This window comes from Amblyomma americanum, chromosome 2 (assembly GCF_052857255.1).
Source record: "Amblyomma americanum isolate KBUSLIRL-KWMA chromosome 2, ASM5285725v1, whole genome shotgun sequence".
NCBI classification, from domain to species: domain Eukaryota; kingdom Metazoa; phylum Arthropoda; class Arachnida; order Ixodida; family Ixodidae; genus Amblyomma; species Amblyomma americanum.
The window spans coordinates 144,911,219-144,937,878 of record NC_135498.1 but is presented as its reverse complement, the minus strand read 5'-3'; the positions used below and the strand labels follow the sequence as shown (position 1 = coordinate 144,937,878).

At 46.7% G+C, this 26,660-nt stretch overlaps 1 protein-coding gene across 1 annotated transcript in view; it reads right to left on the bottom strand.

Moving 5' to 3' along the window:
• LOC144121856 (glutathione S-transferase 1-like) overlaps window positions 1-26,660 on the bottom strand; it is a 35,928-nt gene that overhangs the window by 5,817 nt on the left and 3,451 nt on the right. The window contains exons 2-3 of the mRNA XM_077655271.1: window positions 11,404-11,462; window positions 961-1,102 (exon numbers count right to left, since the gene is read on the bottom strand). Coding sequence (XP_077511397.1) covers window positions 961-1,102; window positions 11,404-11,462 — 201 coding nt within the window. The remainder of the gene's footprint in view (window positions 1-960; window positions 1,103-11,403; window positions 11,463-26,660) is intronic.

The window sequence follows — 26,660 nt, the reverse complement described above, 5'->3', positions numbered from 1 at the left end:
ACTTAAACAGACTGGTAGGAAGATTCTTAGATGCAATTTTACAGTTTATAAACGCGTGTTTTGTCTCCGGAGAAACGTCAAGGTAGCCAGTAAAAAACAGAGAATAAATTTTCAGTGGAAATAATTTGCGGGCCAGGGGCCGTCAGCGTCTCTTTAAACTGGCGCTCAAACGCCCCTTTGACGGCATCGTGAGTCATTGGTTATCTTCTGCTTCTAGAGAGCGAAACACAGCATCCCCTAGCTGTTAGCCTTTCTCTGGGGTTCCCTAGCACCAACTTAAAGTTTTTCTTTCCAGCGGTTTCTGTTCAGCTCGCCAGCTCCGACACAGAAATTTTGAGGACGATGCTATCGCTCTCATAATCCTCACGACAACGCTGTTGCTCCATCTATAAAACTCTTTGGTGACGGTAAGGTGACGATACCAGCCGGGAGTTCTCTGTAACGCGGCAATTAGCTGTTTATTTAAAGACATGAGAACTGTACGAGCTCCTAGAACACTACGACCAAGGTAGTATTTTGGTTGTTTCTTGCTTTGCCACTGGCCGCCGTGAACGGAGATAGGCGATTTTTTTTTTTTGAGATTTCACGCCAGCCCTGCGCCACGCGCTGCTCGCCGGGAAAGGATGCCGTGAAAGATCGCCGGACACCGTGGCGTTGACAGCCGCCTTCCAAAACGGACATGGCTTGCGACGCAAACCCCGGAGTGGCCACTCACTGTGTACACGAATGTTGCAAACCGCGGCTTAGAACACCAGTGGTGGAGATAATACGAGTGGCGCCATCTCATGCGCATGCACGGCACGAGCTGCTCTGGTTAAATGGTTGACAGCGATTTTCCGCAAGACACAGAGAGGAAAGTTCTTCCTTTCGAGACTTATCTATCGTCTCGATGGACGACCAATAAATAAATAAAAGGATACTAGTGCTGAAATCCCGCACAAAAGAACAAAACCTACTCACCAGAAAGGTCACTAGATGCGGCTGAATGCTGCACGAAGCTGTGGACAGTACCTGGTCGATACGAGCACGATCCTTGATGTTAGCAGGGTAAAGCTTGGACGACGGTGCGTACTTGCGCAGCAGGTAGTAGGCGATGGCGTTGCTGCAATACAATAGTGGAGACGGAAAAGAGGAGCTGTTATTACGGAGTGGCAGCAGAAACAATGCGGTTAGTTAAGAATGTTCTTCTGTTCAGCGGCTGCCTATAACTTGTGAAGGTGAGCTGTGTGCACCAAAGAATGAGGCAGCATTGTTTTTTCTTTGGTGGAGTAACCAACGGAGTAGGAGACTACGCACGACTTAACAACACTTTCGGGTGAGTAAAGAAATTTGATCTGACGGGATTTTTTTTAAATTTTTAACGCGCCTTGTTAATACTGAGTTGATGTATACAGTCTTGTTCAGAAGTCTTCGGCCCTTGGTCTCCTTTTGAGCCGCATGGTGCAACCCTCACGGCACCCTTAACGACTAGAGTGCCTCTAAGAGCTAGGACAAGTGTTCTTCTCATTCTTAGACTAATTTACAACTTCACAGCTGCTTTGAATGATCCACTATACGGCATAGAAGCAGTCTCTGGCTTAAAGAATTTTGACGGGGGGGGGGGGGGATGTACATGCGTATGCTTGGATCATACACATGCCGTTTCAGGCGCATAGATTTTGTCTTTACTCGACGGCCGTGAGTAGCCCCCACTGCCGAACATTTCGATGTCAGCAGAGAGTGGTTTTCTTAGACGGGTCTTTAGGATGCTGCTAAATAAATGTCGTGAATGCTAAGAAGCCACCATAATTTGAAAATTGATGAACAATACAACACACAAAATTAGAGCCGCTTGCCCTCAGATTATGACGAGCTATAGGTGCTAGCTAGTTTGTCGTTGTTATAGAACTCGACCATGCAAACGCGAATAGCCGCAGTAGCCTATGAATGTTTAGGCGCGTCGAGGGTGAGGAGTAGTGCGCTCTTCATCACGGTCATTGTCGGGGCCTCCGGTTCGAATTCGGCTGCTGTCCAAGTTGGCCTTCGCCAGAGGGTGGAGGAAAGTGTATATGAGTGGCCGTGTCTCCACGTGGAGAGTAGGAATTGCTTGTTGGGAGAGGGGGGGCTGCAGGGTCTTACAACGCTGGTGCATTCGGCATGACATTTGACCAGCAATCGGACGAGACGACGACACCGACGACAACGCGAAGCCGAAGGAACGAGGCTAGAACAGCTAACGCTGAAAATGGCAGACCTCGGTCCTTCCAAGTTATTACATTCTCTCTACGCGCGGTCAGTAATGTTACGCATCTGAGATAAATTGCGCTGGCATACTGCCATCAGATGTGCCCTTTTGTTCTGTTCAGACTTGTTTGTTTTATAACCAGAGTTGTTTTGGACAATCGCCATTACAACCATAATAGTTGTAGACATGTATATTCTGTATAATGACGTATGGTTATCTGGCGCTTCCGCTCTGAAGTGTAAAATTGTACGTAAACTAAACGTAAGCTGCATTTCATGCTCAGGTTAAAAGAGTGCAGTTCCGTGGATGCTGTGTCAACGTCCTTACCTGTGCCGTTCAACTGTGGCTTCAGAATGTATGAACAGCGGCAAGTATAAAGGCCGCAGGCGTCGCTTCCACATGCAGTGTGCGTGCAAATGCCTACATTGTGGCCTTCAAGGCCTTCAATGCCATCTTGAAAAGTGTGAAGACCACAGTGTTTGCTTGTTATCCTTGCAGATGGGCCGTTACAATAATAAGATGGACTGCTGAGCTAATTGGTACAATATTATTAATAAACTGCAGCAGAGAACCACAACGACCTTTCATTTTGTTTTCTTTCTATTTCTTTACCGGGGTTACGAGTCGGTCTGTATATTCCCCATTTTCTTTATATATATTTTTAATCCTACATCTCATTATGTCACATCTCTACTTTTGAGCCACCAATCTTTCAATCGCTTTTTGCCAACTTCCACCACAGATTCATTTACATGACCATTGTTATCTCTAAATCCTAGGGCCTCAGGGATAGTGAATGTGCCTGCGTCGATATTCGTATCGATATCACCACATTCGATAATAAGATGTTTGATTGCTTCTACAAATTTAACTCCTGCGGCTCATGTGCCATCTTCTTGGTGATATTTTTTTATAGCTGCGCGTTCTAAGACACCCTGACCTAGCTTCAAAGAGTAGGGCACTGCCTCTTGAGTTATCATAGAACGCTTCCTTGCTGATCTGCCTTTTCCAGCATGGATATAGTTTTACACTATGTTTCTTTTCCATTAAATTAATCCAATTTTTACTTTCCGCGTTTTTAACCTGTCGTTTAATGCTGTTTCTTCCTCCGTCCTCGTGTCCGGCATACTTACTGGTTAGTTTCGTAGTTCATTTCCGTTATTGTGAGTCAACGCTCTCTTTGTGTAAGTGTTTAAATGCTTTCGGTGTCCACCTGTTATTGTCCAATCTCCTCAGGCGTTCTTCATATAATATTTAACTCTCAGCTTTCCATGTTTCCAGCGATTCCCCGCTCGTACATCCCTGTGCTGCCTCGTTCGTGGTTTTGCCATGGGCACCTAGTGCTAATCTTCCAACAGCTCTCTAATTCATCTTTAATCTCGACTGAACTTTTGCCCTTAGGCACAAAACCGAATTCGCGGAACTAAGCCCCGGCACCATTATTCATTTCCAAATACCTCTCAATATTTCATACCTGTTGTACCCCCCTAATGCTCTATGTCTCATTATCCTGATATCTCTTTGTCTTTCACACCTAACAGAATGTTCCTGCTTTTTCGTGTAGATATGTCTTTCGGTTGCCCATACCCTAAGATAGTTGTATTCAGCTACTTCGGGTATTTCATGGCCTTCTATTGTAAGCACCTGATCAGTTGTATAGTTGAAAATCATCAAACCTGGCGTGATTGCGCTAAAACTGAAACCCTAGTGCGTCTTCTTCGTCTCCACAACAAATTAACCAGAGTTTGGTAATCCCCCTGGCTATCTGTTAGGAGTACAATATTGTGCGTATACATTAACCTTTTCTGGCCCAAATTAACTGTTCAGTACATAAAAAATTGTTATCCAGAGACTAATAAATATAGGGGGGTGGGGGGGGATTATTCAAACAAGACCAGAAATTCAAAGATCTGTCACATCTTTGCAATTTTTTTTATGATTTCAAAACTAATCACTGGGATTTAGGGGTTGCAAAGTGCCCAGTAGGGGAATTTGTTTGCAAATTTAATTTGATATCAGCTGCTCTGAAAGAGCACTTGTCATTGGTGAAAAATAGGCATGTGTCACAGCTCTTACCAAGAATACGTTATAATGACGTGACATATAGCTCGCACCTCTTTTTTATTTTTCATTGTGCGTCGACCAGTGTGCGTTCTATGCAAGAGGAACTCTTGACTTGGTTGAAAATAAGCCCTCGTTTTTTTCAGCTACGAGTGCAAACGGCGGGGCGACCATGCTCCCAGTGTCCAGATTTCCATCCTCAAGCTCACAGCATCTACCATTATGCATTGTCTAAAATTTCGTAATGCGAAATTCTCAAAGATTGTTTTGGTGCTGAAGGTTATGAAGCATCCATAAGGTGAAGGCGCTCCTTGCGAAAAGAGGGATGGGGGGGAGGGGGGGAGTGGAGGTCGTATTCTTTATTTCAACCTTGTTCAGCATAGTCATACTGCATCCACGAAACGAATTTTCAGGTCATGACATTTTTGGATGCACAGCACCAACTGTAGCGCGAGTTCATTTGTTCGTCGAAGGTCTAAACCTGGATGTCCTTCAACTTTGCACGCGGTTCCGTTACCACTCAGTTGTTATACTTCGTCCGCGCATTCGTACAATGAATGATATTACTTCTCTATCGGATGCATCAAAACCTCTACACGTGTGGTGAGCTCTTCTTCAATCTTCTTCCTTTTCAAATGAAAAGTGCTTGCGCGGAATGCATACATCTTCAGGGGAATGAACGGCTCTTGTTAGAAACAGATTGCGTAAGAAGCGACATTTACACACACAAGCAGTCGCAGTGTGTGTCAGTAAGACCTCCAGGTCCCTGTGACTCTATTTCGCATCATTATTTTGTGAGGAATATTTTATCACTTGCAAATGTGTTTTACCGAAAATAAATCATTTCAGATGAGTACCCTGAACCTTACATGTACCCTTCCCTTTCACTGGACGAAAACAGAAATGGTTTTTTTCCCTCTTCACGGTGTAAGAGTGGAAGTTGTGCCAGACGATGAAAACAGTAAAGCGTACGCAGTTTCTGTATCTCTTTCCTACGAACTAGCTTATGTCACCAGGTGAAAAGCCGCTAAAATATGTTGATGAATTGCTAAATACAAGAGTTATAGCAAGAACAGTAAGAATTCCTTGCGCATTTCAATGCTGGTGGCATCTAAAATTGATCATTCCGATTGAAATCACTGGCCCTCAAAGGGTTCAGCCGGGGCGCCGCTGTTCAAAGACCTTTCCATCTAATCTGTACGACAGAGAATAAACTAGATTACTTTCTTGTAGCCTTCTTTCCATATGTATCATATAAAGCAAGAACAGCAGCGGCGACAGAGGATCACCTTGCCGTGATCTTTTGCGTACCTCGGCAGTTGTGGTTCTTATTCATTCCCATGTAATTTGGCCTTTATTAACTCGGTCGGTGCATTTGCTGTAGAAAAAATTATCTCATGACCGATACTCTCATCTTTTAGTGTGGTGGACAGGAGTTTCCTGGTACGTCGCTGTAGCCATCTCTTATGGTAAGGAAGGCTAAATACAGAGGTCTGTTTACGGCCTCACCTATTTCATGCATGGGTACGCACGAACAGGCTATTATCTAAGCGCCTACCCCTTCTAAACCCGTTCTTATGTTCTTCGTTTGTTTTGTTATTTTCCATCCATGTCTCCAATTTTAATTTCATCGCCTGCATTGTCAGCCTGTATATGACAGATGTCGTAATCGGTCTTAAGGATTTTACGTCCATCCCATCTCCTTTCCCTTTGTAAATCAAACTCATTTTACTCTGTCGCCAGCTGTACGGAATATGCCTATTGGTTATGACTGTTTCCAACGCTTTTAAGAACTTTTTCGCCCTTCCTGGACAAAGTCCATTAGGCATTTTTACGACAAGCAGCGCCTCCTGGCCGCCACACTTGGAAGGCAGCACTCCCACTCCTACCTCCTCCCATTTGGAGACTGCTTCTCTCGAGAAACTGGCGACAATATCCTAGGCGCTACACTCGCGCTGTGCATTGTACATCGTCTTAATCTTCTAATAATACTACTATCGAACTAATGGACAAATGTTCGCCCGCTCTTCATTGCACATCGTCGTCTTCATCTAGTAATGCTATCGAACTAATGTCGTAGCCGACCATGCCGACGACAACCGAGCAAGACATCAATGTTCCTACCGAGGCTGAGACACCGACAGAACTGCGCCCAAATTTTGTTCTAGAGAAAATTATAACCGTACTTAGAATTTTTTTCACTACCTGCACAAGATGGTCTGCTTGGCTTGTTAGTTTTTTGCACTTTTCGCATTTCCTGTAATATATATCGCATAGTTGTTGCCTGGCTGCCCTGTTGCTGCTGAAGCGTGCTCTCTGGTCCTATCACTGACACACCTTCCTGTCTGTCCTTTATGTACTGCTTTCCACAGAATAGGGGGATCTAGTAAACAATGCCTTGAATGAATTCGGAGTACTACGTTTGATCTGCTATTTGGCATTTAGATTTACTCTCCTGGCCATTCTCGCGCGCACACGCTTTTCGGCTTGTTTGCCGCCGTAGGAATGATCTGAATACCGTGTTTTTTTTCCCGACCTTCACAAGATTATGGGTCCGCCCACGTATATAAGGTACAACTGAAAAATTCTTTCTTAGCGCAGTTTCATCGGGCAAGCTTTCCTTTCCTCTACCACTCTTGTTCCGCAACGCCAGGCTTTCTGCTACGCCGCATAGCATAGTTTTAGATAATCCCGCTTACAGAAGCCTATCGATCTGCCGCTGAAAGCTTAGCCTCATTGGTTTTTCACAAGACTCGTTTGGAGCTGACTGTAACGCCACCCTTTCAATTCCTCTTCTCACCGTGTTAAAATGTTTATATTTGCATGGTAGGAACTGCATGTTTGCTGGTGGCTGGTAAGTCCAACACAAACGCCGCGGCGAGAATTCAAGGTACAAGTCTAAGAAGCACAAAACGCCGTGGACTGTAAGCTCCCAGGTGAAATGAAGCTCACAGCAGCTTTTCTGAAAGATGGCCAGTGCGATGTCCAAGTTTTTTCGATTCATTTTCCTTCTCTAGACTGCATAGTACCAAGAAGTCATCAGTCAGGATCTTCATAATGAGGTTGTCCTTGGTTTCTTTATGAACTCTTCTGTCACAGGCCACGAGGTACAGACCACTCAGAGCAGGAGTTGCTTTAAAGCCGATGCATTCTCCACTCCTTTGAACATAGGGGGTTTCTGTATGGCAAGCGATCATCGACTTGAGTGTAGCTAACAACAACTCCAGGAAGGTACCTATTCGGCACTGAGGCTGCGTTTTAAAAAGAGATAGCACACTGCCTCTCGATGGCCATTCGTAGTATTGTCAGTTACTGATGTGGAGCGGAATAGCATATATATCTTCAATATCGAGTGAAGAACCAGAGGATTTGTTCATTTCGTTTCTCTTTATCCCACAATATTATTTAAGAGTTCTTTATTCTAAAGGGCTCATGTACGTGCACTTGGCTTAAATGCTTGACAAAATAAGCCGCGAGTAGCATCTGCCAAGTGTGTGCTTCCGACAGGATCAACCGAAAAGGGATCCCAGCTTTGTACGTCTTTATGCTGAAGAACACCGACGAGGTGCTCTGTCTAGTAGCATTAGCCATGAGGGAAAGCGGTCCGAGGTAAGCGTCTTCGTGCAGCGCTGCAACCTTCTTTTTGAATGCATTTAAATGGCAACTGAAGAGGTTTTAGAAGCCCATGAGATTAAACGAGCCTAATGTGTGAAGCTTGCAGGTAAAGCATGCGAAATCTTTTCGTGCAGCATTTGAAATGGCGACGTAATCACAGAATAAAGCGGCGTAATAGGCCGCAATGATGACGTCATGTACGGCGTTGACACGTTTCCAGCGGAGAGGCGGTTGTTTCAAGAAAGAAACGGATGCCGTAGAAGGAGAAAAAAATGAAAACTGGCTTTTTGGGAAATGAAATGGCGCAGTATATGTCTATGATCTCAGCGGACACCTGAACCGCACCGTAAGGGAAGGGATAAAGGAAGGAGTGAAATAAGAAAGGAAGAAAGAGGTGCCGTAGTGGAGGTCTCCGGCTAATAATTTTGACCACCTGGGGATCTTTAACGTGCACTGACATCGCAGAGCACACGGGCGCCTTTGCGTTTGGCCTTCATCGAAGCGCGGCCGCCACGGTCGTGTTCGAACCCGGGTTCTCCGAATCAGTAGCCGAGCGCTGTAACCTCTGAGCCACTGAGGCGGATAAGAAGGTGATGCTCACGAAGCATTGTTTGGCGGCATCGGAAGACGCAGGGCAGCATGTAGTCGAAGGAAGTGAAGAGAACACAGTGAAGAGAAGCCTGCACATCGTTGCGGTTCTAATCGGAGATTACGTCACAACTTTAAATGCTAGCGCAAAACTACTTTGCATGCTTTACCTAGAAGTTTCATACATTGAAATTCTTCAGTCACTTCGAATTATAAAAAAAATTACATTCCACCTTCCCTTGAGTATTTAGGTTACCTGAAGAAGGTTCTGGTTCATGGCATCTACGCATTTTGTTCCATAGTTGCAATCCAACACCACAAAACCCCATTTCTTTATCCGAAATGCAGAGCTTCAGGTCTTTTCATTTCCTTTAGGACTGGTTCAAAACTCCGCTTACTTTGTTCACGTCTATTTACATGATTCAGTCAATTCCTTCAGCCCCAACTGGGCTGGCGTATTCTTCATCAGCCTCTGCTGCGACACGTCTGACTATGCCGAGCTTTCCTGCTGCGGAAGCTCTGGAAGCGCGAACTTAGGCCCATGTTCCAACATTACAGTTGTGGAAGTTGATGTGCGTACATTGCCGAGGGTAACAAGAGTCCAGGAATTCCAAACTTCTGGAGGGGGGAAGGAGACAAGTGGTCACCGCTCCAGATTTTTCGAAAGTTAGCGATCCTGTAAGTACCAAAAGTATACTCTTAACGGCTTTGCGGCACTGAACTTTGAGGCCGTGAAAAGGCTGTAAATTATGCTTCTAGATGCATGCACACGCACGTCAACTTTTGGACGCAACAAACAATTAGCTGCTATTTTTGTGGCTTCAAAAATTCAGTAATGCGGCAGTTTGGACCGGCTTGGTGGTCCTATTTACGACGAGTAGGAGGAGGTGGAGGGTGAGGAAGAGGAAAGGCAGGAAGGTTAGCCGGAAGAATAACCGGTTTGTTACCCCGCACGGGGGAAAGGGGTAAGGGGATAAGGGCGCCTGAAAAGCGCAAGACCTAGATACAGAAAGGACGCAAACAAGGGCTGAGTCAAGTGCTGCGGCTTTAAAGAGCTCACGAATGCTCCGACTCACGATCTGTACCCATCAGAAGCACGATAGTTCATAAAGTATGAACCTTGAAGTGACAGTTGTGAATATTAGCAACGTCACAGCCCATTAGCGCGACGTACTGCGAGCGGCGCCTGAATTCGGTTACGCGGTACTATACGACAGTAACGGTGGCGTTGTGTTCGTGAGAGAAAGACCCTTATGCAGTTATTTCTATGAAACAAACTCCCTGGAGCTTGTGGAGCCCGACAAAGAAGGGTCTACATTGGTGGGGTGAACGGGCGAGATGCGTTATGCCGAACACGCCAGCCATCACACTCAGAGCTTTATGGGGATGTCTTATGAAGTTTCTAGGTGCTGTATTAAAGCGTGTATTGGCGAAACGGGTCGAGTACATAAACGCGACTTTGAAAGAGCATTCGTTTTGTGAAAAGGCTCGCCAAGCTCGCAATTATGAAGCGACCATCCTGCTGTGACACTGTGCCTGCATGTCTTAATACGTATTTCCACCCTCAGAAGAGATATCGATGACTGAACCGCTGAAAGAAAGGAAACATTCGAGATGGCATAGTGTATTCTGTACAACGAGAGCAAAATTCAGGGAGCACTTACCTAGTTCCGTTTTAAGTATATGATGCGATTGCGTTAATCGTTTTCTTTAGCGCCCTGTGGTGTAGTTTCCGGGTCACTTAGCAAACATGGACTCAGTTTTTCTTCTATTTTAAAAAAACTTTATGTTATCTATCATTTTTTAATTTTTACTGCAGCTTTTACTTGTTGCTTATTATGCGGTATCAGCCGGTCGCATGAACGCCGAAAATATCGCACTCAACGAACGTTTCTCAGTGGTGCCCCCATCCCGCTCACAATCAAAGCAGCAGCGGTTCGAATCGTGGCTCAACCATTTATCTTCGCAATTGCTGTGGCTTCTTCAGAGGCACTACGTATCAGTGGTGAAATGTCGTCACGATCTTCCAGATTAATGAAGAATAGTGTAGTGATTTCATCACTGTTGTACAGTGTAATCACTGCGAGGTGTTTAATTCCCCGCACAACGTCATTTGTCTGCGATGTTGCCCCCCTCTCATTAATTCTGATTCTCTTCACAGGCTAACGCCAACTGCAAGTACGGTGACTTCTCTGAACGATGTCGCGTTTAAAGATGAAGAACGCTTCGTAGTCATTCGCAACCACTCTTACCGGTCTACGCAAGGCCAGCGGTAGCTATCGCCCACTACAGGAAAATCCCACGCTTGAGTGGTGCATAATGACTGACGCATACGCAAAAGGGCGCAGGTCGAATAAAGATTAGGTTTTGCGCTTCAGTTTTTTCCCTTTAGTCCGTTTTCGCAAGTCCTTGTTGGTGTGCACCAGTGAAACGCCCGGTTTTTCAGCAAAGCGTCCAACCAAGTAGCCGCTGGCTGCTTAAAACCTGCTATCATTAAGTTATTTCTAACGCCTCTTGCTTGGTGGGTTCTGCCTTTTTCTGCATAAATTTTATTCCCGTTATTTTACACAAAACATTTAGCTGGAAAGCATCACCAGTTTTGTCTCTACGTTCTATTGTTGCCGTTTTGCTCGGGAAAAATCTGGATGCAGATCAACAGCGCTTATGGGGGAAGTGCGTGCAAGGCGTTAGGTGTGTGAACATGCAAATACTACGCTTGGAAGGAGCGTGCCCACGAAGGTTTCGGCACACTAAGCATAAACAGTATGAAATACTTTACTCGATGCTCGCATAAAGCAATACGGCACAATCTGCGGCTGCCACTTTCATACCCGTTGAAAATGCACAGCGCATAGCGACTTGCTGTTATTTTTCATTAAGCTGAGAATGAAGAGAGACGGCTGACTGTACTGCACCTCTCGTAAACAATGAAGCCTTCGTCGTCAATTGTAGGAACCATGTGGAACGGGTTGACCTGCATCAGAGAAGAAAATGAAGTCGAGAAACACATGCAAAACACCATTCAGAGTTAGTGAGTGATTTCGGCGTCGAGTTGCAAATTTTTGAGGGTGGATGTCGGCTTCCACATGACGTGTAAGAGCGTTTCAGTGATATATGTCGGGCCACGTGAAGAGCTAACTAAGTGAAAAAATTACTTTGACGACTCAAGAGGATAGCAACCGTGAGTTTGCCTTTTAAAAGTTTGCCTAAAGTTGATGACAGTTCTTTGGGTACTCCGTCTACGTAGGAGTGAAGAATGATTTCGCGTTCATCTGGGTTTCAGGCTGCCTGTACATTTGCTTGGGTGTGTCTGAAGTGCTCTATGAAAGAAGCACCATAGTATCCGTAATGCCCAGCAGCTTCGCTCGTGTAGAAGTCTGGGGATGTAATGGGGTACGTTGAGTAATAGGCATGTGCCCTGTTGTATAACTGCACTGCATACATACTGATCACCAAAGACCGAGTCTCTGTAGTTGAAATTTAATCGTGTGGAGGATGCGTTCTCTTATTGGGCGGAATTACGATTAAAAAAAAAACTTTCGCCAGGAGGTTGTGCTGAGTGAAATCCGTTTCTTCAGGCACTTGAGAAATGCCTTACAATGACAACGATTCAGGCTGCTGTAAATAACGGAGAGTATGCAGATGTGTCGTTATTTGTAACATTTGGTCGATATCACCGTTGAGAATAAATATCGCCAGTTTAGAAAAAGCAGAAAAGCGGTTTACTCCGCGTCAGATGGCAGGCTGATCGAACACTTTGTGGGTTTTGCGCTCCCTGACATTGTGGGATAAATCTGATGTAAAAGGCCTCAATCGAATGGATAATGAGAGCTTCTGTGGTGAGGTGGTCTTGGGTTCTCCGCAGCTTTCAATGCGTAGCTGCGATTTAGGACACCCTGCGTTTGATTTTTATTTTAGTTTTTCTGATCTACTCGATGAGCTCGTGGCTGCATACTTCCGATGAGCCATGTCTTTCAGTCGATTTCCTGATACTATTGTCGTTTAAGCTATAGTTTTAAGCACATGAAATATAATGCGGTCCTAATAAGCATTCAGCTGTTGCCTTTCGTTCACCAGCGTTGATTTGCCCTCTTGGAAGCAGCCGAGTGTAATTGTTGCAACACTGATGTGGATCGGACCTATTCTCTTGTGCAGTACATTTCGTTTGTAGCCGGTAAGTCTCGGTCGAGCCACATTAGTATACCCGAAGAAGATCTCTCTAAGGTGTCCTATGACGGATAGGCGGATAAGTGGAATTTTAAAGGCCGTGAGCATAACTCCGTACGGCAAAGGATCACGCTCTCAATCTAGGGAGTGTAACGCAGGCCTGAAGCCATATTTGACAGTTGGGGCTGATTACGAAGCTCCGTGTTGCTGGACACACCTTAGCTCCAGGACGAGTGTCTCTCAGGTTTTCCAAACGCACATAGCTCTTTGACAAACGCTTCACTTAAATATCTTTCTTTGGACCCTCTATAGACAGTCATTAGAATTTTTTTAAAGAACTACATAGGCTTCTTATAGACAAATGCTACGACCTGGTCTGTTGACACACTATAAATATATGGTTTTATGGTTTATGAGGGTTTAACGTCCCAAAGCGACTCAGGCTACTATTTATGCCCATAAATTTTTATTAAATTCTTATAGACACTTTTCTGTACAGCATCTGCAGACAAAAGTCTACTGAAAGTCTTTAGACACAGGTATATCAAAAGGATGCAGGCAATCTATAACTTATGGCCATGCATTTTTTTAGACTTCAGTCAATAGACACCTTATGGGCAGAAGATTAATGGTCAAGTAGACACAGGTTAATAGACGGTCATTACATTCATGGCCCTACACTTTTATAGAAATTTATCTGTAGACCTCGGTCTACTAAACCTTCAGTAGAGCAATATCTGTAGGCAATCAACAACCAATGAAAAATACCACCACGCAGCTTTCACAAAAGAAAAGACGCCCAATATATTACTAAATTTGTCTTTCAAAACTATCCTCGCTGGGCATATGCAACACATGCACTTTAAAAACACATCACATTATACAATTAAAAATAAAACTAAAGGTCCGGCTAGTTTTCTCGAAAGCTTTTTTGTGGCCTGTTTCTACTGTCAACTTTCCGGGAAGATTTACCTGTACCGTGTGAAGGGAAACATATTATAAGGGTAACTAAACTAAATTGTACACCCATCTATACCCACATGCTTTAGAACAGAGGGTATATCTTGGATATCCTATTCATGAAAGGCAATCTTCAATGTTTCAGTAAATAGGCATGGAAAATCCTAGATGGTTTTCAACAAACATTGTAAACACCAATAATCTCTGAAGCACTCTACCTTTGCATTCGATACCTACTGCCGAGACTGATCTCTGTGGAGTATTAATTTTTCATTGGAACAGAAGCTTGCGAAGAATTTTGCCTCGTTCCAGCATTTACGGGCTATAGGCCGTTGAGAATGGCACTCCAATAAAGTGCACATTCAATGCTCTTAACACGGGCGCGGCAACGGGAGATTTTGGTAGCATTTTTATACACACTATTAAACAAGCAACTCCTAGGCTCACCGCAATTTAGCGTCCATAACTTGAAGCACAAAGTGGGAACCGCAAAGCCATACTTAAGTTCGCGCTCTTAGATACAAGCATGGTTGCAGCTCGTCTATGCCGCGCGCAGTATCCAGAAAAATTGAAACCAAACATTACGGCTGCAGCTGCGCATTTTAAAAAGCAGATAAGAGCTTGAGTCAACATGTGCATTAATTTCATTATAGTATATGTCTGAAATTCGCTCTGAAAAGATCGTTCCTGCATGCAGTCAACTCACCAAGCGCGGCTAGAAAAGTCAATATGAACTCGTAATATGAACTGTTACGTCTACAACCAAGGTGCAGGCATAAAAATACAGCTCGAGCTGAATTGCATCCGTTTGCACAAACAAGCGCCAGGTCAAACTCTTTGATGTCCTCGTAATGCAGCAGTCGGACATCACAAAACGCGTATTCTGCCCCTCGCACTGATGCTGTTGGAGAAGATTGGACAAGCGTTAACGGCGTTAATGAATGAGCCTCTCGAAAGAAATGTAAGCCATCTTTTCTCCGAGGCGACCTTAACATAGCTTTCAAAACGAATAGCCTACAGACCAATGGTTGCAGATAGTGCCTCGATTAGCAGGCATGGACGACTGCATAGGCGTGCAACGAAAGCGGACACCAGTAGCAGATCGTAGGTTTTTGCGGTCTTTTACACGCTGGCCGTTCGCGCCGCCAACCCCTTTTTGGTTTTTGTTTCATACGGTTTAACGTCCAAAAGAGGCTCAAGTTATGAGGGGCGCCATAATGGAGAGCTCCAGATCATTTCGACCATCTACGGTTCTTTAACGTGCATTGACATCGCACAGTACACCGGCCTCTAGCATTCCGCCTCCATCGAAATTCGACCGCCGTAGCCGAGATCGAACGCGCGTCTTTCGGCCTAGCAGTCGAGCACCATAATCACTGATCCACTGCAGCGGCTGCAATGCCTTTTTTTCAACCATAAGATTACTAGCATTTCTCCAGCGCCGAATGAATACAACTTCGACAAACGTCCTGTGCTCCAGTCGGGTTATAAAACATCTTTGGTCAAACGCCCCAATCTATGACGCGCGCCCAGCCAGCATCAACACGTAATGAATTACGCGCACCTCATCGCCATAATTTATTCAGCCTTAAGTAACCTTTCGAGGGGTATTACATTAAGGGTGCAGAACATCGGAACAACATAATAGGCAACAATCAGTATCGCAGTCGTAGTCAGGCAGGATACAAAAAAAGAAAAATATTATAATCCCAGTAGGCAGGCGCCGACAAAAACACAACGGCAAACAAAGATGAAAGGAAAGGCAAGATTAACCCACATTACATTAAATTACCTCTCAGTATTTCTGAAAACATCTTTCACGGTACGGACAGGCGATAACACAACGCTCAAAGATATATATGTAATCAACCTCAGACGGTGTGTGTACGTTTCCAGAGGATCCATGTAAATTGAGCTGACACGGTGCTAACTAGCGCATAGTTCTATTTCGGTCGTTATTCCTGGGCTCTTCGAGTTTTGTTCGCCGCGCCTGTACCTTACTGCACGAAAAAGCCAGCACATAGCTCGTGAGGGGCGCTTTACCTTCTAGAGTTCCACATCGACTGGTTCTTCCGTGCGCTTAAAGGGAGGTGAAATCGTTTCTTGAGAATTTGAGTTTATTAAATAATTCTAAACTATGAAGCTTCTAGGTAAAGCATGCAAATCAGTTTTGCGGTGGCATTTAAAATAATCACACATTCAAAACAGCGACGATGACCTGGCTTCTCCTCACTGCGTTGGAGGAGTGGGGGGAAACTAGTGGTGACGTCATTCATGCCGAAATTTCAGATCTCCGCTACCTCCGTCTACATACTGCTGTGCTTCTTCTGACGCTGCCAAACAATGCTTCGTGAGCTTCACCTTCTATGGCATTCGTTTTCTTCCTTGAAACTACCGCTTCTTCGCCGGAAACGCCGCCGTACTTGACGTCATCGATTGCAGCGATGGCGTACAGGTAGAACATCCGCCTCGCGCACAAGAGGACCGGGGTTCAAATCCTGGTGCCGCGCAATTCTCCACCGGGTTTCAAAAAAAAAAATCCGCGTGTCGATGGAATTGCATAACCAGGCCTGGAGTGCGGCCTGATCTCGGTGACCAGAACCGACGACGCACTCTCTCACCAGAGCAGGATTTGGCCACCCTGGTGTAGTACTTGGCCACAACCTTCTATGATCAAACCAGTTAACCCTCGGCCCTCTGTCCCCAGCGGCTGCGGAGCAACTGGCCACGGCGGCGGTCAGACCTGTGACGCAGCGGAGGGTGCTAAGAATCTCTCGCTCCGGACATGCCGCCATTGGAATCTGAACCTGGCAACGTTTAACGCTAGAACTTTATCTAGTGAGGCTAGCCTAGCAGTGCTGTTCGAGGAACTAGCTGGAATTAAATGGGATGTGATAGGGCTTAGCGAAGTTAGGAGGACAGGTGAGGCGTATACAGTACTAAAGGACGGACACATACTGTGCTATCGCGGATTAGAGGATAGACGAGAACCAGGTGTGGGATTCCTCATTAATAAGGATATAGCTGGCAACGTAGAGGAGTTCTATAGTATTAACGAAAGGGCAGCAGCTATAGTAATTAGGCTGAATAGAAGGTACAAGCTGAAAGTGGTGCAGGCCTGCGTACCCACATCCAGCCATGATGACCAGACCGTTAAATGTTTCTATGAGGACGTAGAATCGGCAATGAATAAAGTGAAATCGCAGTACACTGTACTGATGGGCGACTTCAATGCGAAGGTGGGCAAGAAGCAGGCTGAAGACCACGCGGTAGGTGACTATGGGATAGGCTCTAGAAATAGCAGGGGAGAGTTATTAGTCGAATTCGCGGATAGAAATAATTTACGGATCATGAATACCTTCTTCCGCAAACGAGAAAACAGGAAGTGGACCTGGAAGAGCCCCAATGGTTAGACTAAAAATGAAATAGACTTCATACTATGTGCTTCATGAACGGGCATCGTTCAGGATGTGGACGTCCTCGGAAAGGTGCGTTGTAGCGACCACAGAATGGTAAGCTCTTGAATTAGCTTAGACTTGAAGAGGAAACGGAAGAAGCTAGTGAAGAAGAAGACCATTAACGAGTTAGCCGTAAGAGGTAAAGCACAGGAGTTTAGGATAGCACTGCAAAACAGATATTCGGCTTTAACTGAGGAAGATGATCTTGATGTTCATTCAATGCACGATAATCTGACATCTATAATTACGGAGTGCGCAGTAGAAGTAGGCGGCAGGACAGTTCGAAAGGATACCGGGAAGCTATCTCAGGTGACGAAAGATCTGATTAAGAAGCGCCAAACTATGAGGGCGTCTAACCCTACCGATAGAATAGAACTAACGGAGCTATCAAAGTTAATAAATAAGCGCAAATTAGCCGACATAAGGAAGTTTAATATGGAGAGAATCGAGCATGCTCTAAAGAACGGAGGTAGCCAAAACGCAGTGAAGAGGAAACTAGGCATAGGTAAAAACCAGATATATGCATTAAGAGACAAGCAGGGCAATGTCATTAGTAATATGGATAAGATAGTTAACGTAGCCGAAGAGTTCTACACAGACCTGTACGGTAGCCAACGTAATCAGAGCGTTAATGTGAAAGACAGCAGTGCACAGCAATGCGTCATCCCACCAGTAACGAAAGATGAAGTGAAGAAAGCCTTAGAAGCAACGAAAAGGGGAAAAGCAGCTGCGGAGGATCAGGTAACAGCAGACCTGTTGAAGGATGGAGGGGACATCGTGCTAGAAAAACTAGCCACCCTGTATACGCAATGCCTTATGACCTCGACTGTACCAGAAGCTTGGAAGAATGCAAACATTATCTTAAGGGAGACGCCAAGGACTTGAAAAATTACAGGCCGATCAGCTTACTATCCGTTGCCTACCAAGTATTTACTAAGGTAATCGCTAATAGAGTCAGGGCAACGTTCGACTTTAATCAACCAAATGATCAGGCAGGCTTTCGTAAAGGATATTCCACAATAGATCATATTCACACTATCAATCAGGTGATAGAGAAATGCGCAGAATATAACCAACTTCTATATATAGCTTTCATTAATTACGAGAAAGCATTCGACTCAGTGGAAACCTAAGCAGTCATACACGCATTGCGTAATCACGGGGTGGAAGAGCCTTATGTCAAAATACTGGAAGATATTGTAACGTGAAGGTGTGCACACCAAAAGGGAAAAATATATTTACAGGGAAACAGCTTACAGCCACGCAGCCGAACAACCGGGCACGCGAAGCCCAGCAGCAGAAACGCACTTCGTCCTCTTCGCGTTCCAAGCGCGAGCGCACCAAGCACGAGCGTTCCAAGCACAAGCACAACCGTAGCATAACTCCCGGCGGCAAAAGCACCGTCCCGGTGCTAAGTGGATGATGTAGCAGGCGTGTGGTACGGTTTGAGACGGACTACATGAACGACGTCAGTCAAAGGGCTAGTGGACGACGTCGGAGCATGAAGAGGTGTAATCTCGTAGGTCACGTCGGTCACCTGACGCAGAACTCGATAAGGGCCACTGTACTGACGTAGAAGTTTCTCAGAGAGACCGACATGGCGAGAAGGAGACCAAAGGAGGACGAGTGAGCCCGGCGGATAGTGTACTGGGCGATGCCGGCGGTCGTAAACTGACTTCTGGTAGGTCTGAGATGCGGTGAGCCGGTCTCGGGCGATCTCACGGGCCATAGTTGCTCGGGAGATGGCGTCACGTGCATACTCTGTGGTCGAGGCAGTAGAACTCGGTAGTAATGTATCCAATGGCAGCGCAGGATGCCGACCAAACAGAAGGTAGAAAGGAGAATAGCCGGTGGTATCATGCCGCGACGAATTATAAGCAAATGTTACATAAGGCAAGGCAACGTCCCAATCGCGGTGGTCGGGCGAGACATACATGGATAGCATATCGGTCAGAGTCCTGTTGAGGCGCTCGGTAAGCCCGTTCGTCTGGGGATGGTAAGCTGTAGTGAGCTTATGCTGCGTGCCACAGGACCGGAGGATATCGTCAACTACTCGGGACAAAAAGTAGCGGCCGCGGTCCGTCAGCAATTGGTGTGGAGCGCCGTGGTGAAGGATTACGTTCTGCAATAGGAAGTCGGCGACATCGGTTGCGCAACTTGTTGGTAACGCACGCGTGATAGCGTACCGGGTCGCATAGTCGGTCGCGACAGCAATCCAACGGTTGCCGGAGCAGGACGTCGGGAAAGGTCCGAGAAGGTCGAGTCCAACACGGTAGAATGGTTCGAGAGGTACGTCAATAGGCTGTAGAAGGCCAGCAGGCAACGTTGATGGTCTCCTCCTGCGTTGACAGAGGTCGCAGGAGGCAACGTAACGCCGAACAGAGCGGTACAGACCAGGCCAAAAGAAGCGGCGTCGGACCCGATCGTATGTGCGGGAGACGCCGAGGTGGCCTGCGGTCGGTAGGTCGTGTAGTTCCGCCAGGACAGATGAACGGAGACGCTGGGGAACGACTAGCAGGAGCGGAGGTCCGTCAGGACGAAGGTTGCGGCGGTATAGGACGCCATCCTGAATGACGAACAGTTGCAATGAAGGATCTCGGCTGGCACAGTTGGGGCGATCAATGAGAATACGCAAGGAAGAGTCTTGTCGCTGCTCGTCCGCGATGTTAACCAGATCGGAGATAGCGAAGAGGCACGGGCCGAGGTCGTTGTCTCCAGGATCAGGCGGCTCTACAGGGTGCCGAGACAGGCAGTCGGCGTCTTGATGGAGACGCCCTGACTTGTAATGAACAGTGTAAGAATACTCTTGGAGGCGCAACGTCCAACGTCCGAGCCGGCCTGTGGGGTCTTTCAGTGAAGACAGCCAACAAAGGGCGTGGTGATCGGTCACTACGGAGAATGGACGGCCAAACAGGTACGGTCGGAACTTAGCTACGGCCCAAACAAGAGCTAGACACTCGCGCTCTGTAATTGAGTAATTTCGCTCAGCTGTAGAAAGGAGGCGGCTGGCATATGCAATAACGCGTTCTTGCCCTTGGTGACGTTGGGCTAGCACGGCGCCAATCCCATAACCGCAGGCGTCTGTGCGAACTTCAGTCGGAGCCGACGGATCAAAATGGGCCAGAATAGGTGGGGAGGTGAGTAAGTCGACTAGCGAAGAAAAGGCCTCCTCTTGGGCAGGGCCCCAGGTAAAAGGGGTGTCTTTCTTTAGAAGGTCGGTCAGGGGGCGAGCGGTGCCGGCAAAATTTTTGATGAAACGGCGGAAGTACGAGCAGAGGCCGACGAAGCTGCGCACATCCGTAGACGACTGGGGAATAGGGAAGTCCTTGACGGCTTTAACTTTAACAGGATCCGAGCGGACACCAGAAGCGTCGACTAGATGTCCGAGAATGGTGAGTTGGCGGCGACCGAATTGACATTTCGACGAATTGAGCTGTAGCCCGGCTCGACGGAAGACAGAAAGAATGCTCGCCAGTCTTTCGAGGTGTGTGGTAAACGTGGGCGAAAAAACCACAACATCGTCGAGGTAACATAGACATGTGGACCATTTAAAGCCGCGAAGCAAGGAGTCCATCATTCTTTCGAAGGTAGCTGGCGCATTACAGAGACCGAATGGCATAACTTTAAACTGATATAAGCCGTCCGGTGTGACGAATGCCGTCTTTTCGCGGTCATTGTCATCAACAGAGATTTGCCAATACCCGGACCGAAGGTCAATTGAAGAGAAAAATTTGGCTCCGTGAAGGCAGTCCAAAGCATCGTCTATTCTTGGGAGTGGATAGACGTCTTTTTTTGTTATGTTGTTTAGGTGCCGGTAATCAACGCAAAAGCGCCAGCTGCCGTCCTTCTTTTTAACCAGCACAACTGGTGAGGCCCAAGGGCTCGACGAGGGCTCTATGATGTCTTTACTGAGCATCTTGTCCACCTCTTGCTGTATGATGGTGCGTTCTGTACTGGACACTCTGTAGGGTCGTCTGTGAATAGGAGCTGCGTCACCGGTGTTGATGCGATGCGTGACCACAGATGTTCGAGCCAAAGGGCGGTCATCGAAGTCAAAGATGTCGCGAAAAGACGACAGAAGATACCGAAGGTCGTGAGCTTGCCCTGGTAAGAGGTCAGCAGCAATCATTTTGGCATATTCATCAGGTGGTGGGACGTCAGAGTCGCGGCAGTTCGACGAGGGTGGGACGCTTCTCACCGCCGATACGACGCATTCGGCAGCAGGGCACAGCGTGGCGAGCGACATACCTTGTGGGAGCGGCTGAGCGTAAGAGGCAAAGTTGAGAACCGGAAGGGACGCTTGATTTGCCGACATGATGACAACTGTATGCGCAAGGGCAACACTGCGTGTAAAGGGCACATCAGGAACCGGAGTAATGATGTAGTCACCATCGGGAACTGGCAGGACCGAGGAGAAACGGACATAAGTGGCGGCATCGGGGTCCAGGCGGACAAAGTCGGCGGTGCACAGTCGGTGAACAATTGGATCCGGTGGCTCTGAAGGAACAGGTAGAGCGAGTTGAACGATGCTTGTGGCGCAATCTATAAGGGCGGAATGGTCGGTGAGAAAGTCAAGGCCGAGAATGATGTCATGAGGGCAGTGTTCGAGGACAGTGAAGAGCACAGAAGTATGGCGGCCGGCTATTGAAACACGAGCAGTACACATTCCGACGACAATAGACATACCGCCATCTGCAACACGGACCACAGTTGAGGGGGAAGAAGTGAGCACTTTCCTTAGGCGACGGCGAAGATGAGCATTCATGACTGAGACGTGCGCTCCAGTGTCGATCAGAGCGGTAACAGGGACCCCGTCCACGTCGACGTTAAGGATGTTCCGATGAGCATGAAGAGTTAAATAAGGGTTTTCTGGTCGGGTCGTCAGAGCAGCATCACCCCCAGACGCTGCAGCCATCAGTTTTCCGACCGGGAGCGGGCATATGGGGCCGGCGACGAAGGGCGGCGAGGTCGGGGCGATGGAGATCGACGGCGCTGAGGTGACGACGAACGGTTGGTAAGCGGGGTCTGAGCGTTGTGGCCAGCAGAGGTCATTTCCGAGGGCGAGGGAGAGCGGCGGGAATATGCAGAACCCGGCGGGTAGCGGCTGTAGGTCGAGGACGGACGGCTTCGGCAGTGTCGAGATATGTGGCCAACTCGGGAGCAGTTAAAGCAAATGGGCCTGTCATCAGGTGTTCTCCATTCATCTGGATTGCGGCTGCGTCGAGGGTAGTATGCACGTTCAGAACCGAGCTCCGGGGACATGCGGCGAGCATATGGGGCACTAACTGAGCAAACAGGTTGAATCCCAAGATTGGCAAATTCTTTGCGAACGACAGCCTGTATAAGGGATACTGCTGGAGTACTGTCTGTTGCGGGTGGATGAAACGCAACGGGGGACATTGCCTCTACTTCTTGGCGCACAAGTCGTGTCAGGCTCTCAGATGTCGGCAGACGGCTCGGTGGAGTCGAGTCTACACAGGACGACGTCGCAGTCGTATTCGGCAACCGCGTGAACTGCGGAGAAATTCGGCGGCTCTTCGCTTGTTCGAACCGGCGGCATTCCTTGATGATTGCGTCAACCGTTCCGCAGTCCTTGTATACAAGAAGGTTAAAGGCGTCATCTGCGATGCCTTTGAGCACGTGACCTACTTTGTCGCACTCTGACATGGTGGCGTCGACTTTCATGCAGAGAGCTAATATGTCCTGAATGTATGATACATAGGACTCTGTGGACGTTTGTGCACGGCATGCGAGCTCCTTCTTCGCAGCGAGCTGACGCCCGAATGGCTTACCAAACAGGTCACAAAGCTTGCGCTTGCAGAGATCCCAGCTGGTGAGTTCATCCTCGTGGGTCTCGAACCATACCCTGGCAGTGCCCGTCAGGTAGAAGATGACGTTGGCCAACTTTAGGGTCGGGTCCCACCTGTTGTGTGTGCTCACGCGCTCGTACATTGCGAGCCAGTCCTCCACGTCGACGCCGACCGTTCCGTTGAAGGTCCCAGGATCTCTCGGATGGGCAATGATGAACGCCGGGTTGGCGGACGCCGACGGAGCGGCCCCTTCGCTGGTCATGGTTGAAGAGCCGGCGAGCTGACGACCGCTGCGAAGTTCCGTGCTTGCTGTGGCTGTACCCAGCACCTCCACCAATAATGTAACGTGAAGGTGTGCACACCAAAAGGGAAAAATATATTTACAGGGAAACAGCTTACAGCCACGCAGCCGAACAACCGGGCACGCGAAGCCCAGCAGCAGAAACGCACTTCGTCCTCTTCGCGTTCCAAGCGCGAGCGCACCAAGCACGAGCGTTCCAAGCACAAGCACAACCGTAGCAATATATATCGCAACTGCACAGCTCCTATAGTCCTCCATAAAGTCAGCAATAAAATTCCAATAAGGAACGGCATCAGGCAAGGAGACACGATCTCGCCAATGCTGTTCACCGCATGTTTTCAGGAGGTATTTCGAGGCCTGAATTGGGAACAGTTGGGAATAAGAATAAATAGAGAATACCTAAATAATCTGCGATTTGCTGATGACATTGCCTTGCTGAGTCACTCAGTAGGTGAACTGCAAATCATGATCAATGAGTTAGACAGGCAGAGCAGATCGATGGGTCTAAAAATCAACATGAAGAAAACCAAGGTAATGTTCAACATCCTAGCAAGGGAACAACAGTTCACAATTGGCAGCGAGAGCCTTGAAGTTGTGACGGAATACGTCTACTTAGGGCAGGTAGTGACAGCTGATCCGGATCATGAGAGGGAGATAACTAGAAGGATAAGAATGGGGTGGAGCGCACATGGCAAATTCTCGCAGATCATGAGTGGCAGTTTACCAATTTCCCTCAAGAGGAAAGTGTACAACAGCTTAATCTTACCGGTACTCACCTACGGGGCAGAAACGTCGAGGCTAACGAGAAGAGTTCAGCTTTAGTTAAGGACAACGCAGCGAGCCATGGAAAGAAAAATGATAGGTGTAACGTTAAGAGACCGGAAGCGGGCAGAGTGGGTGAGGGAACGAACACGGGTTAATGGCATCCTAGTCGAAATCAAGAGAAAGAAATGGGCTTGGGCAGGGCATGTAATGCGAAGGCAAGATAACAGCTCCTCCTTAAGGGCAACGGAGTGTATTCCAAGAGAAAGTAAGCGTAGCCGGGGGCGGCAGAAGGTTAGGTGGGCGGATGAGATTAAGAAGTTTGTTGGCAAAGGGTGGATGCAGCTGGCAAAGGATAGGGTTAATTGGAGGGACATGGGAGAGGCCTTTGCCCTGCAGTGGGTGTAGTAAGGCTGATGATGATGATGATGTCTTGGCGTCATCACTGCAATCTCTGCTTGTTGCTGTGCACTGCAGGGAAGCCTGGATGCCCACGCCGCTTATGTCGGCGATTACGTCACCATTTCAAATGCCAGCGGAAAAAGATTTGCTTGTTTTACCTGCAAGTTTCATTCATCCGGTTCTTTTAATCTCATCGAATCCTAAAACCTCTTCACTTGGCCTTTAAGAACAACGTAGCAGCACAAGCGTAAGCGGAATTGTTTAAGGAGACACGCTGAATCGCTTATTGCACGTTTCTAAATTAACCACGTTTTGTAGAAACAATCGAAAGAGACATTGGAATAGTCCTGGAAGTTTCCTTTTTTTAAGAAATACATAGCTTGTTTTTATTCAGTAAAGTTTGCGGGCCCCTGACTTCACGAATGACTGTCTTTCCGCGATTCAACTATTAGTATTAAATATCCTTTGCTTGTGCTTAAAATTTACTTCACGAGATAACCAAAAGGAGACATTCAATGCTTATTAAAAACAATACACTAGAGGACGTTGCGTTTTTCTCTCCAAATAATCTTCTGAATTTCTAAATTAGCGCAGGAGGTTGACCGCTCGAGTCATACTTGCGGTCGCAAGCTGCAGAGGTGCCCTCTGCAAGCAGCGCTAAATGCTCAGCTTATTCAACGCTTTGACACTTGAATAAAGGAGCACGGTCAAAGGCGCGAGAAAAAATGTTGCTCTAGCCCCTCCCAAGCTCGGCAAGAACGGTTGAAGATCCTACCCACATTTCTTGCGCTATTAAAAAGGTGGGGCGACACAAGTCAAAAATCGTTACACCAAGCTGAACTACTAAGCTAGTGAGACTAGCTAACATGTGGTAGCTTTTTATATGTGGCAGAAAAACGTTTTTTGTCTGTTTATCCATGGACCGAGCAAGTCAATAATCGCTAGCAAGCTGAACAACTAAGCTAGTCACACTAGCTAACGTGTGGTAGGCTTTTACATGTGACAGTAAATCGCTTTTTGTCTCTTTAACCGTGGATCGAGCAGATGCTCAAATTTTCAAGGAATCAAGTCCCTCGTCCTCCTGCTTACGCGCAAGCCAGTGCCCTGCTTTCGTTCCTGTGGGGCAAAACCTTTGTCTGAGGTGAATGTGCTCTGATTGCTCAATGCAGCCTAATACATTATCTCTAAGACATCAGGAAGAAACATCACCTTTGGTTCTATAAATTAATGTTGTTATCAACGTACCTCTGTGTACTAACGGCTGACATCGACTATACAAGAAGAAATTGCGCTTGCTATAGAGTTCAGGCTAAAGGCAGTTCATAGATTGTCTATAGACCAAAGGATATAGAAGTTGTTATAGCTTTTATCCTGAAACATTCTGTAGATAGTCTATAAACAAAACGAAATTGAATTGTTATAGACGTAGCCACAAAAGTAGTCTATAGTTTGTTCATAGACAAAAGTAAGTTGAAATTGTTAATAGTTATAGGCTTTAGTGTAAAGGCTGTCTATATTACCAATGACCTTTCATGGAAAACGCATATCGAACACATAACTAACAATGCTAATCGCATGCTTGGTTTCCTTCGCCGTAAGTTTTCACTTGTTCCGGTTAGTTTAAAACTATTTCTGTACAAAACGGTCGTCAGATCTAAAATAGAATAAGCGCATGCCGTATGGGACCCTAACGTCAAGTCACTGACTAATGCTTTAGAATCTGTTCAGAATCGTTCAGCCCCTTTTATGTGGACTATAACTACTCTCGTTCCTCTAGCGTCACACTCATAAACCGAACTCTAGACCTTCCAGATCTTTCACTGTGACGTCATCTTTCAATAATTTTCACTTTCCACAAAATATATCACACAAATGAATCGTTAAAACAAAGTCTTTACACTGCCCCATGGTAAGTATAATCCCGTTCTGATCCCCGATTCGAAGTGAGTGTTCCAAGTTGCAGAACTAACCAGTACTTAAATTCTTTCCTGCCCAAGACCAGCTCAGACTGGTACCAGCGGCCCGCCTGCATCGTCTCCATCCCAGAACCAGAAGCATGCAAATCGGCGCTTCTTTGTCATCTATGTTAATATCTCACCTTTTGTATTTGATTTTGATTATTCACTTACCACTCCTATCTCGAACGCCTCAACGGCCCTGATAGTAAAAAATAAATAATTATATTGTAATACAAACAAAAGGAAATTAAAATTGTAATTTTACTCAAAAATCACACCATTGATTACCTATAGACAAAAGAAAGCATAAAATCCTCTGGCCTTTACTGTGGAGACAGTCTATAGATGGCCTAT